This window comes from Saccoglossus kowalevskii, chromosome 4 (assembly GCF_978046115.1).
Source record: "Saccoglossus kowalevskii chromosome 4, keSacKowa6.1, whole genome shotgun sequence".
In the NCBI taxonomy this organism is placed as follows: domain Eukaryota; kingdom Metazoa; phylum Hemichordata; class Enteropneusta; family Harrimaniidae; genus Saccoglossus; species Saccoglossus kowalevskii.
Window position 1 is genome coordinate 41,121,529 of NC_140644.1, and position 14,783 is coordinate 41,136,311.

Sequence of the window (14,783 nt, forward strand, 5' to 3'; positions counted from 1 at the left end):
GATGAATCAACGCTATACTCTGCCATCTGTAGTTTAATATTAGATGCAACCATTATTTTATCAAGGACAACGGGTCATAACTTGAGGTGAGTTAACACCCATGATTTTAAAAATGTCTTGATCAACAAGAGTCTAAGTTACAGGGAACATTTTAATTTTTCAGTGGACCAATAAATGCATTTGACAGGAAAATATAAAAACTCTACCACAACAGCAATTAAAACAGCTTGCTGCATTATAAGTATCACTTCCCTGTCAAATTAGTGGTTCATACTTATTTGAATCTGAACATAACAGGCCAATTCTATCACACCTTGCTAGGCTCGAACTTCCATCCAATCAGATCATTCTAAATAAACATGATTCCCCACAAATACTAGAGGGCGCTCTGACCAACAAATTGCCATTATCTAAATAAAAAGAACTGATATACTGTACATTTGTAGTTTCATGTTCCTAGTTACTGTACTGAGTAATCAAAGTTAAAATGACTGAAAGTTTTGTTATATTTTTAACAAGTTTAGGCATTTCTTAGCCTATGCTAACCACTGTTTTCTCTCGTGCATGAACGTAATTGGGTCTATCCGACATGTAAACATATGAGATTAGATTAGTTCTTAGCCTGTACTTTGTGTAGCATGAACACTACTATAGTTAGATATGAAACTGACATTTACAGATGTACTCATATAACATGTCATTGTCAATGACATAGTCCCCATTCAGTTTTTAGTGACTGTCATTTATTTAACAATTTGACCATGTAGATAGATCGTTAAATGTATTCAGCATGTTGAAAATATAAAGTTACCCCTGGTACTTCAAATGGCACCTTATCCAGGTTGTGTTCAAATGACAATTCCTACATGTAGAAATAAGATCACACATGGACTATTTTAACTTACCGTAATAACAAAACATATGCGATGTTAATACTAGTAGCTTCGAGGTAAGTGGCCGTTCCTCAGCAAACAATTAAGCCAAGGTATTTTCGATGTCTGAATCACAAAATTCTCCGTTTTTACGCAATCTGGAAAGTTTGAATTACTAAATGAAGTACAGGAAGATGAAGCTGAAATATCCAAGAACACATACCAAATTATATCCCAATAGTGAATATTTGTGGTGTATTTTAAGTCTAACCATGGAGGTATAAACCTCCATAGTCTAACTGAACCGCAAGTGGAAATTGGTTTGTACTCTAAATATCTAAACATATTTTAGTATAAGGTAGTAACAACTTGTCAATAATCATGGTATTATTTGTGAGCATGAGATTGTTATGTAAATTTCGTTCATTGTAGTACCCGGTAATCAAAATCTATTAAAGCATGTGTGAGAAATGGTTAACGATACATTAAAATAATTCTAACATGGCCGCAATTTGGATGATTTGAATCAAATTACAAAACAAACTTGTATCAATAACCCGTCATGTGTCATATTTATATCAATTTTTAATAAAATTGGCTAAAACATTTTCCAAAACAGTTTATGCCATTTTGGGATGTTTTGGTGAGTCGATGGTCATCAAAATAAATAACATACCAGTATATGTTATTGTGTTTGAATCTACTTTCAACAAAACAGATCTGAGAAATGGTAAAGAACACAGGGAAATAAACTTTGAATCAAACCATGAAACAAAAACTTGCTATTGTACTTCACATTGACCCCCTACACTTGGTAAATCTTCAACAGACTCAATGGGGGGGGGGGGGGTGTAAATTCACCAGCCAAAATTGATTCACAGCCCTGTCATGTAGTCCCAAACAGGAAATGACTTCTGTGGCAAAATGCACTATGTGTCAGCACTTGCAATTTGCACGTACAAAAAAAAAGTCAGGAGAGACAACAGTGACATTCAAAGTCCGGAACTGTCGCCTGGCACAAAAAAATATTTAAAAATTGATTCACAGTAGGTGATTGTTTAACCACCCTGGTTGACAAGTAGCACATAGTTCCAATATTCAAAGATTGAAAATGGTCATATCGTATTTATTCCAAAGATGTTTTCTGTGGCCAAATGCACTGTATTGTACAGTTAGCACATACAATTTGCAGAAGAGACAACAGTGACCTGTTTGGCACAAACATTCCATCAATATAGTTAATCTCACCTCACACCCATGCCAAACTTTGTAAATGTCACAAGGCCTTGTAATGTTTACTAGATGCTGAAGTGTGGCTCTTGACTTTGCTACAAGTACTATGTAATCCAATGACAACATGAAATACACGCACACTGCTCATCTTGCCATCAGTTGAAGGCTACATTTGCATAAACGTAAGATATTCAGTGCATATCATGTGACAATGAATATATTCTTTAATTGGTTACATCCGTCACAAGGACTTTGCATCCGTATAGCCATCCTAACCTATTCCATCATAGACTAGTGGTTATAGGTACCAATATGAATGTTATGGTTTGAACCCAGCTTAGCCAACTTATTCACCTCCAAAATTCCAAACCTTGACACCTTCCTGGCCAAGCTGTAAATTCAGAAATACCCAACATGAACAAGTGTGTGAATTACTGATCTACATGTACACAAACCAAAACTGGTTAATACTAATCTGCATATGATTAAAAACTATGGCCGACGACAGATATACAAAGTGTGGAGATGGCCAGGACAATGAGACAAATACTAGAGTGGTATAATACAAATGACAAAATGAAATTACACCAATGAAACCTCAGAGATGCACAGAGTTACCTCTCCTAGACTGGGAAATAAATAATACCAGGACTTTAGGTATAATTTTTGTGATCTATTCTTATACTGGCATTCAGATGTACATATTTAGGGACAGACCACTTTGAATTTAGTTGGGAAATTCAGTTCAAGATAACTTTATTTTGCATTGACCAGTGACACAATGAATGCTCGGTCATTTAAAATCATGGATGTGGTTGGAAGATTTTTTAAAAAGCAATTTGCACACAGAGAAAAATTGCACCAGTCACCCCCATGATATCAAATGTTTGACCCCCTAACCTACTACAGGCAATATAACTATATATATATTTTATTCAAATCTTTGCCAGACTGAAATGATTCATGTCTTACATATGTCTAAAAGTATGAAATTACAAACACAGATGGGAACTATTATAGACTACATACTGTGACCTAATCACCTAGACACTGAGATAGTAAATTTGCTTGAAATTGTGTTTCAGACAGATGGTTACTATGTTGTCCTGTGTTAAAGATTAAATTTAAAGAATTCCATGCGAGCACAGATTCACTTAACTTAACAGTAGACAATAATAGTCTGATTCAGACTTCACTTTTATCTAAATCTGAAAAGTCAGCTTTCAGAATCTAAAAAGATACATGTTCATGTCTTTTCAATTGCATTTAAGTTTTACCAGCCCAATTGTAAATTTACCCGTCTTGGGGCATACATGCAGTATTTTCAAACACTGATCAATTGACCTCTACATCTTCTATGATTTGTACATGCAAAAAATACAACAAATTTAAATATTGTTTATTTTTTTTAAAAATTCAAAACATCTTGTCTCATGACTGCCCTCTAGAGGTGAATGAGACTTGTTGATATTGATTGAAAACTACATCACACAATACTGATTTGATATAAAATTCATGTAATATATTTCAAATGATTACAGATGCTAGTACATATTTCTAATAATAAATAAAAGTTGATTCTCACTTATTAATTTTGGTGACTATAAATTTGTGTTCATAGTAGAGCTTTTTATGAAATAATAAATTGAACATTGCTACAAAAAATAAACAAAACCATACACACATGTACATGCATGATATAACCATTTTATCAACACTTCAGATTTAAAGGTTACTCGTAAATTTTGATAAAGTTTGTCATAAACCGCATGACAAGGTTCAGAGTACAAATGCTGAAATATATATACTTACCAACATCAGTAATAGAACACAGTGAACCTCGTGAAAATTTTAATTCATGTTTTACAGAATTGTTCATGATTTCATAGGAAAGCAGTAAACTGCCATCTTTTATTATTATTGTGTTTCCCTACTTCCAGTCAACCAGAAATTTCACGAGTTCAGCTTGATACTTTTCTATAGATTGCCTTAAAAATAGTCAATAGCTTTTAGCCAATCAGTCACTTCGTAACATAACCCAAGTCAACACACTGACTATACAATACAGCTTTTAGCCAATCAGTCACTTCGTAACATAACCCAAGTCAACACACTGACTATACAATACAGCTTTCATACAACCTGTCAATATTTTCCCTCAATGAATTTACTACATGGTCATTGTCATGCATTTATCACATTCCCAAAGCTGAGCCAGTCTATTTGATCCCCAGAAAGCAATGTGAGTACGATAAATGGGTGGATATTGTAATAAAAGTGATTAAATGCTACAGGTTGGGTAATAGCCATACTATAAATGCTCTTCATATTTATTACAATTTTTTTCAATATATTACAACAAATTATCAATTTGGGGTAAACAAGTATATTTTTATAATTTGTTCAAAGATTTTGTCATCATTTCATTCAATCTGTTCAGCATTGTTCTTGGATCTTCCATCAATCCTGCGGCCATCATGGAATTGTCATATACCTGCAATATATCAATTAAATTCAAATTAATTTACAGTAACAAAAGTGTTCGTTTCACAAATTTATTTAGTTTTATTTATCCAGTATTTATCGGATTGAAGATACATATTACCCACTCACTATCATTTCATATCAATTGGATCAGAGCCCATTTACTGATTGTAAATAAGGGACAACATAACGTAAGTATTTCCTTGTATTGAGAGAAATACCTCAGTTATCAGGTGGAAACCACTACTCTTTACACCTACATGTATAGAAACACTGGATGTTTTACATGCATTGAGGATAGGAATCGTAAACATGAACAGTTTTATGCCACAAGCTAAGCAAGTTGATAGAATATACTCTTTTCTTCCGCTGCTTAGTGTGTATCTGACCACAGTCTCCCTGATGATGGGTGGACACACTATGGCAGGTATGGCACAAACGACTCTTGTTTTGATTACAACAGATGGCTTAATAGACTTGCTTATGCCAACACATGGTCACCACCCACTCTGAACCAATGTATATTGACATTGTATGCTACTGACCCTGATAGAATTGTGTAGATTTCTATTATATCACAATCATCAGTCTTTTAAAATCTATATTGTTTTAATTTGTAGTGACAGACAGAAAGCCCATATCTTGGCACCGTACTGTAAAATACTTTATTTTAGCTGGAATTAATTTTCGCAAAAACAACATTTTGGGGTATTTTGTATGGAATTTATTTTCACTGATTTTTGACAAGTTGAATGTAAAATATAGGAAAAGAGCTATATTCACTGGATTTTATTTTCACTGAATCATTCCTTCAGCGAAAATAGCAAAAGTTAATTCCAAGCAAAAATACAGTATATTTAAAAATGAAAATAAGGCATAGATTGTTCCACTGAGACAATATTTTTGCCAATGAGTATTCAAATGTCTGTCATCCACTGTTCAACACAAGCTTGTGACAACATTGCCCATAAGTTGTTTTATTAACAGAGACACACACATGTATATTTAATAACAGCAGCAACAAACAATGCTCCTCCTCGATGTGACATTGGCGAGTGACATCATTAATTTGCTCTGTAACATCAAAAAGCTGCTAAAGGGCACCATAAAGCTGCTAAGAGACACTATTAAGTTGCTAAGTAACAACATCAATTAAGTTGCTAAATAACAACATCAATTAAGTTGCTAAGTGACACCATTAAGTTGCTAAGTGACACCATTAAGTTGCTAAGTGACACCATTCAGTTGCTGAGTGACACCATTAAGTTGCTAAGTAACAACATTAAGTTGCTAAGTAACAACATTAAGTTGCTAAGTAACAACATTAAGTTGCTAAGTAACAACATTAAGTTGCTAAGTGACAACATCAAGTTGCTAAGTGACAACATCAAGTTGCTAAGTGACAACATCAAGTTGCTAAGTGACAACATCAAGTTGCTAAGTGACAACATCAATTAAGTTGTTAAGTGACAACATTAAGCTGCTAATTGACAACATCAAGTTTCTAAGTAACAACATCAATTAAGTTGTTAAGTGACAACATTAAGCTAATTGACAACATTAAGTTGCCAAGTGACACCATTAAGTTGCTAAGAGACAACATCAATTAAGTTGCTAAGTGACACAATTAAGTTGCTAAGTAACAACATCAATTAAGTTGCTAAGTGACAACATTAAGCTGCTAATTGACAACATCAAGTTTCTAAGTAACAACATCAATTAAGTTGTTAAGTGACAACATTAAGCTGATTGACAACATTAAGTTGCCAAGTGACACCATTAAGTTGCTAAGAGACAACATCAATTAAGTTGCTAAGTGACACAATTAAGTTGCTAAGTAACAACATCAATTAAGATGCTAAGTGACAACATTAAGCTGCTAAGTGAAAACTTTAAGTTGCATTAAAGCCTGGTGAATTTACCCAGTTGCCCAATGACATCATTTATCATTAGGTTGCTAAGTGACATCACTCCTCTGCTGAGAGACATGAAAAATTGCTGTGACATTACTAATTTGCTCCATGAACTCATTCACTTGCTATGACAAATTAATTGCTAAGTAACATTGTTAACTGACTTAATGACAATAGCTTACCCAGTGACATTGCTAATTTATTCAATGACACTCACTTACCCAGTGACATTGCTAATTAATTCAATGACATCACTCACTTACCCAGTGACATTACTAATTACTCAATGACATCACTCACTTACCCAGTGACATTGCTAATTTATTCAATGACACTCACTTACCCAGTGACATTGCTAATTAATTCAATGACATCACTCACTTACCCAGTGACATTGCTAATTACTCAATGACATCACTCACTTATTCAGTGACATTGCTAACTTATTCAATGACACCACTCACTTACCCAGTGACATTGCTAACTTATTCAGTGACATGACTCACTTGCCCAGTGACATCATAACTTATTCAATGACATCACTCACTTGCTCAGTGACACTACTAACTTATTCAATGACATGACTCACTTGCCCAGTGACATCACTAACTTACCCAATTACATCACTCCCTTGCCCAGTGACATCACTAACTTACTCAATGACATCACTCCATTGCCCAGTGACATCATAACTTACTCAATGACATCACTCCCTTGCCCTGTGCCATAATAACTTACTCAATGACATCACTCACTTTCCTAGTGACATAACTTATTCAATGACATCACTCACTTGCCCAGTCACATCACTAACTCACCTGCTCGGCAACAAGTCTAGCCAATGGGGGATCACTGGTTTTTAATTCATATAATTTCTTCATTATTGGATGACTGCAATGAATACACAAATATTGTCAAGAAGTTGAATTCATTGCTCAATATAAATGACTGTCTAACTGACACAGTGAATATAATAAACAGAATCTCCTAAATATTCACAACTGTAAAGATTTATGTGATTCACTTATTATGAATACATTCACAGGGATCTCGCCACGTTGGTCAGCAGTGGCCGGCTCCGACCGGCACTAAAAATTAGCGACCACCACGGAAATGCTTCCGACCAGGACTATTGTCCGATTGTTATTATAATTATGTACCGACCGACACGCATCCTGTCAGTCGTGGATTATAATTTGTAAACAATAGACCTAGTCGCACGATACGTAGTGGCTAGTCAATTTTGTGAAATTAGCACCTCTTTGTAAGTAAATACTTTCTGCGATAGACAGATTGAAAGCTAAAATTCTTTCAAAATCAATTTCACCCCATATAACAAGATCAAAACGGAGTTCACAATCTGACAGTTTACGCTACTCTAGAAAAAAATCAATGTATTTATTGCGTGATTTGGTAAAATACACTTGAACTGTTATCGCGATTCATGTAAAAACTCTTTTTTCAAGACCTATTTTACCTTTTAAAAATTGCTAATCACCTCTTTCGATAACCATCGTGCAGTTTTCAACTGAAATCGATGTCAACACATCGTGCTACGACATCGCTTTACTTCCGCAATGTAATTTTTATGATCACTACCATTCGAAAAACTTTGGATTCTACCGGCATTACCATGCGGCATTCTGATTGGTTAATGGATTATTGACCCATCGGGTGAAAGGACACATGCCTGTCCACTAATATATCACAAACATCATGGCTGGCTGTGTTTTTTACCGAAGCAATCGAGTGATCAAAAATATCCACTCCCAATAAAACTAAGTCAAATTTTACTTTTATTTCTTTATAATTTTTTGCTTGGCATCATGACTGAGTAAGAGGAATTATTGGTATAATCAGTGTATAAGGTCGCGAAGTAAGTTATGTCACGTCGCAACTTTGAAAGTTCGGAAGTTTTATCCGTTCGTTCATTACTGTGAATTATTAGGGTTGTACAAACCTGTTTGTTTACTTAATCATACCTATCAGAAAGTCTGTGGAAATAATAAATTCCATTTATTACTCGTAGGCTTAACTACAGATTACAGCCCCAATCGGAAACTATTAGGGAATAAAGAACACCTTAGGGTAGCATTCCCTATAGGAAAAAAGGCCTCTCCTAAGGGGCCATCCCGCGCGCACGCGCGGTTACCACGCAAACGAGACGTGATCCGATATTCCCACAAAACGTTTCCGCTGCCACAACGGGCCGCCAGAAGCTTGTGGGGAGATGGGCGGGTTCCAAGGACTTTCTGGTAGGTATGATTAAGTAAACAAACTGGTTTGTACAATCCTAATAGTTTATTACATCACCTACCAGAAAGTCCGTGGAACAAGACATGAAATGTCACAGTCCCCGTTATTTGATTATAAAGTACAGGTAGTACAAGGAACATCTGCAAACAGGTGAATAAATATGTACTTTTTGTGGGTACAACTCATCATAAAGTGATTTCCCATAATCTAGTTTTGTACTGACAACTAAAAACTTCCACTGACCCATGTTCAGAATCTCAGAGTACACAAGTGCAACAAAACTATTTGTCATACATGTATACTTGCTCAAGAAACTACATTCATAAATCTGAGTGAACCTTGATGTACATGACTTCTTTGTTAATCAAGTCTTAGTATATTACCAGGACCTGAGTTTGTTTCAACATCACCACTGGGCATCAGAATCATTCTCATGTTGTCAAATACAATTTGTTATTAACACAGTAAGGTTTATTATATAAAATGTATTCATTGTACATAGAACAACATCTGTTAATTTAAACAATTGTAAAAGCTATGTTTTCAGAGCAAATACATGTAATAATTAAGAAAGCCAATAGTGATGAAGGTTGGTCTGCTCATAACCTTCAATGGAGAAGTAACAATAATTGTTCAAAGTCTTTTTAGTGCAGTGATATTATTGCATTTCAATCATTATTAATGGGTATAAAATACTGTAAACCATTTAATTTTCACTTCTAGATATATTCAGGATTTTATGAAATTTGTGTACAACATTTCAATAAAGTCCCTGACACTCCATGTTGTAGGAACCCAGAAAAAATTGCCTTGCGAAATTGAAGCAGTTCACAGCACCACTGTAAAAAAAAAAAAGTTTAAAATGAGTATTGTTAATGATATACACATGTGGGTTCATAAGACATATGTACCAATCTGAGTGGTTTTAGAGATTAGTATCACAATATTTTACTCTCCGTGATTCAATAACAGCCCTATGTATAACGCTGTGTTGATCAAGCGAACTAATTGACAATGGCCCTACAGGTATCGCTATGCAATCACAGTAGTTTTGTATTCTTCTTGCATTTCGACCATGGAAAAATATCTGTTTTTGAGGGTGGCCAAGTTATTAGAAAAAAACCAGAAACTATTTTTTTTAGTATAAATTCTAGTAACTGAAATGCAGGATTGAAAAAGTGCAAGACAATACACAGGATTGATAAACCTTCAGCGAGCACTCCTGAAATTTCAGATCATTGGTACCATGTTTTTTATTGCTCAATCACTTGACCGTGTATGGCACAAGATCGCAAGCTTCTATCATAAAATTGGGTTATTTATTTGAAATATACGAAACATGCATTCACAGCAGACGGAAATTCGTTTGAGATGTTACTGGATTTTTGTATTCAGTTTTCCATTTCAACCACCATCATCACTTAGTAAGCTGTGATCGCGCATTGGGATACTGACTGTGCATAAATGCGCAGTGTAGTGCCACCAGAAGACCGATTGTTTGAGAATATTTTGCACCATTACGCCATTTCAAATATTATATTAATTCACAGACAACAAAATAAAGATTTTCAATAACATACAAGTTTTCCCACAATTGATGATTGTATGGCAATTACATGCCTTCGCCAGTTTTACTTTGGAAGAAGTTGGAAACAAAACAGAAAAGGGGCTACATGGCTACATCTTGTTTTTTTTTTAATTTTAATCAAGCATGATTTTTTTATTTTATTTTTACAAATGTCTATTTTAGAAACAAAAACAATAAATGTGTAGGTAGGCATTTTAACAATTGCACAATTAATATTGGATGAAAACGTCATTACCGATATAAATCATTCTGTTCAAACAATTAAAAATAAGATCACATTTAATTTAGTCAGTTTTCATAATGAAATACATAATAACACGTACTTATAAATTTGAATAAGGTTCAATGGCCTTTTCATTTAGTGCCAGTTTATACACCATAAATCCTCTGGTTTAGGTGTCACACTCAGAGAAGAGTGAAAGGCCTTAATTTGGTTCTAAAATAGGCATCGCGAAATGTTGGAATTGAATCCCCCCAAAAAATCACATAATGTAATATGCATTATTTTTTTATAATTTTGTTGATAACGAAAGTAAAGTATGTTCTAAAAGAAGTTTCGAATAAATACAAACACGAATACATTGCTTAGTGGTTAGTACCGGTAGCAAATGATCACGGTAGCACAATCTGGTCATTCTGTGTTTCGCAAGTGAATAACTTACTTGTTTTCGAAGTATTGCAATTGTTGATTATTATTCAGTAATGATTATAATAACGCACAAACAATTAATTTGTTGAATTTTTATGAATTGGAAGTAATATTCAACTTAGCTTCATCGTAAACGAATGATTTCGGTCGAATGTAAATGCTCGATACCATACAATATCCGCCATGTTCCCATTTACACATGGCTCATTTAAATATGTTAATGACGGTTCAGTGACCTCGTGGTGAACGCAACGCGGTAGTAGATTTACCGATGTTCTGGCAAGATCTTTATGCTTTGATTTTGACGGGGAAAACGGCATGATTTTTTTTTTTTAATCCAAAAATTAGTTGTTTTCAAAAAATAAACTGAGCATTCAAAGAATAATTTAACATTGTTCACAGAAATAACAGCTCATTGTCGAAACGAAGCTTACCCATTCAGGCTATTCACAATAACATCATACTCTTGGATAGGTGTCAATGACTACGGTAAATGAAATATCCAAAATATTAAAAAAAAAAACTGCAGAAAAAACGCCGGGCGATTTCATAGTCTGTTGCAGACTACTCGACCGACCGTCCATACACGTGTTGTCACTGTACATCGGCCATGTTGAATCGCAGGAGATCGTCAAAATCTTCATTACAACTAACAGTTTAATGCTCACAACATAAATAATACGAATATAATCATAGGCAACCTACTATTATATAATGAATAAATTGATCGATACAGGGACCCCCCCCCCCCGAGTTGTGGATATTTTGGAAATCGCGACACAAGCAAAAGACCGGATAACGATTTACCGTAGTTGAAAACTATGTCCCCCATGTACAATAATTTGACAGTTTACGAACTAGTTTCGTAGATTGGAGACAATTGTTTGCTTTTTTGGCTTTTCACAAGAATATAAAGCTGGCAATCATCATAATATTCACGTCTGTACGTCACGGAATGTACACCAATCGTACCCCAATATACATTCAATTTTGTTGAAACTGGAGAACTTACCTTTGCAAACACGTCTCTTATGCCGCCTTCTTGAAGTTCTTGAAATCAAATAAAGTTACTAGTTCTTCTAGTAACTAGTGAATGAGACCACTGAGCCGAACAGAACACATGTATAAACAGTACTATAACAAGTCATTGAAAATGACACAGTCCCCGTTAAGTTCTCTTTGTGCTCGTCATATTAAAGCGGAGGGGTTGTCGCGAGCGTGTCCTTGAAACTTGAGTTCCAAGTGGCGTATACAACAGATTGTTTATTTACATCAAAACGCGTGTTTCGTGTCATAGTAATATGGCCAAAATAAAAACAGCCGTTATTCAGCCATCTTTGATCTGATTATGAAACACACTGATATGTATGATGTATGTGCCAAATACGAATGAAAATGGTACATAAATTGTGGAAATATAGTAGTAAGGCCAAAAAGTCAGATGGCTGTCAATCGGCTATCCTTGACCAGATTTTGAAACAAATTGTCATGGACATGCATCCTAACATATATAAAGTACATGTCGAATTTGAATGAAAACTGACAGAGCACGTCCAAGATACCACATAAAAAAACAAAAACAAGATGCCTGCCAGTCGATCATCTTTGATCCAATTGCGAAATAAATCGTCATGGACATGTATCCTAACATATATAAAGTACATGTCAAATTTGAATGAAAACTGACAGAGCACGTCCAAGATACCACATAAAAAAACAAAAACAAGATGCCTGCCAGTCGATCATCTTTGATCCAATTGCGAAATAAATCGTCATGGACATGTATCCTAACATGTATAATCTATGTACCGAGTTTGAATGACAACTGACAAAGCATGTCCAAAATACAACATTTTCAAAAAACAAGATGGCTGCCAGTCGGCCATTTTGAATCGAATCGCTAAACCACTGCATGTGCATATGTCCCACATAAAGTACTAGGCACATGCAAAGAATGAACAGAATCGGTCCAAGGGATTCTGAGATATGACTCCGGACGGACGCACAGAGGGACAGAGACCGAATTATAAGTCCCCGTTTTCGGACTTCGTCCGAACGGGGACTAATAAATTGCACGTAATGGAGAAATCACGTGCCGTAATAACAGCAGCGTTACTCACAGATCTAATCTACTGTAAAATATTTTATTTCAGCTGGATTATCATTCGCTGAAAAGACTTTTTCTGGGTGTTTTGTATTGAATTTATTTTCATTGATTTTCGACAAGTTGACTGTAAAATATAAGAAAAGGGTATATTCGCTGTATTTTATTTTAACTGAAACATTCCTTCAGCGAAAATAGCAAAAAAATGTTGCAAGCAAAAATAAAGTATTTTACAGTAATTAATTTATTCTGAGAGGTAATTTTTGATGAAAATCGTGAAAAAGACCCACTTGGGATTTTCAGATCTGGAAAAAAAATTACGTGCATACTCAGCAGAGACTTGTTCATCAATCTGCCAAGTTTCACTGATATCTGCTGCAGAATTTCTGAGAAAATGTTGGAGACGGAAAAATGGACATAACCTGAATTATAAAGTCCCCTTTTCAGGCTGCGCCTGAACAGGGACTAATAAATTCCATTTATTACTCGTAGGCAGAGTAGCACGCTCACCGGAGGTGGTGAAGTTCCGATGGCTGAAATATATATTTTTCGACCCCAAAAAGGAAGGTCCAAAAACAAAAAACTGAGAAATCTAAAGCTACTCACCAACAAGGAGTCTAGTCCCAGGATAAAACCAATTAGGTGACTCTTCAGAGACCGGGTGCCCGAGGGTGGACCCCCCAATTTAGGGAGGCTACTAAAGCCAGTCAACTGAACAATAAATAGGGCCCCCAACAATTTTAATGCATCAAAACAGTATATTGCTAGGGTTCGATAGTGCTGAACGAAAACTGGTAGCGTCAAGCAAAGGAGGCTGGTTTCGGCTGAAGGCACTATCTCTAACGCTTTTGCGCATAGGGCCCCTTGGTGGTGCGGGCTGGGTCAATGACAACAGTCTGACCCGTCACCACTGGACCCAACCTGTAGAGGTCCTCCTGCAGTGCTTGGAGGTCTCTCAGGTAATAATTAATTAAGACATTCTGGGATCTCCAGAACCCTGCTCGAAGCACCTGCTCGAGTGAGGCCCCAGACATCAAAGCCAATAAGTTAGCTACCCCATGCACCTCGTGTGCCTTCACCTGGTGGCGTTCCAAACAAACCGATGAAGAAGCAGTTAACCTATACGCTTCCACGACCGTATCAACAATCCACTGCGAAATGGTGATATTCGAAGCAGGGTGGCTCTGTTTGCCCCACCATAACAGACAAACGTGCGCTTCTCACTGCCCCTAGACACCTTGGTGTGATCGCAGTACCAGCTCAGCGCTCGAACCGGGAATAGAATCCGTTACTGACGATCCACTTTGCCCGCCATGTTAGTGAGGCATGGAATGACGAACGGCTCAGGGTCGCGCCCTGGGATTTGATTCTTGGCAAGAAAGCCCAGCCGAGTCTTCAGAATAACTTGCGAGTTCATAAAGGAGGCACAACCGTCACTAAAAGACAGTGCCCCTATCTCTGAGCGCCGCCTACCTGACGCCAGAGCCAAAAGAAAAACTGTTTTCAGAGTGACATACTTCATGTCTGCCTTATCCATAGGCTCAAAGGGGGGGTTGTCGTAACGCCGACAGAACTAACGACAAGTCCCAGCCAGGAGGATTCGTTAGCTCCCTGGCGCGTGGCCTCTTCGAGCGGAAAGACTTAAACAGTTGATTCATAATAGAACTCAAAGCCAGTTTCAGTC

General features: G+C 36.1%; 1 protein-coding gene across 1 annotated transcript in view; it reads right to left on the bottom strand.

Annotated features, from left to right (window-relative positions):
• Positions 1 to 2,831: 2,831 nt before the first annotated feature.
• LOC100369319 (heat shock protein 75 kDa, mitochondrial-like) overlaps positions 2,832 to 14,783 on the bottom strand; it is a 59,143-nt gene continuing 47,191 nt past the window's right edge. Inside the window, exons 15-16 of the mRNA XM_085498128.1 lie at positions 7,321 to 7,393; positions 2,832 to 4,599 (exon numbers count right to left, since the gene is read on the bottom strand). Of these exons, the coding sequence (XP_085354254.1) occupies positions 4,498 to 4,599; positions 7,321 to 7,393 (175 nt within the window). The 3' untranslated portion in view covers positions 2,832 to 4,497. The remainder of the gene's footprint in view (positions 4,600 to 7,320; positions 7,394 to 14,783) is intronic.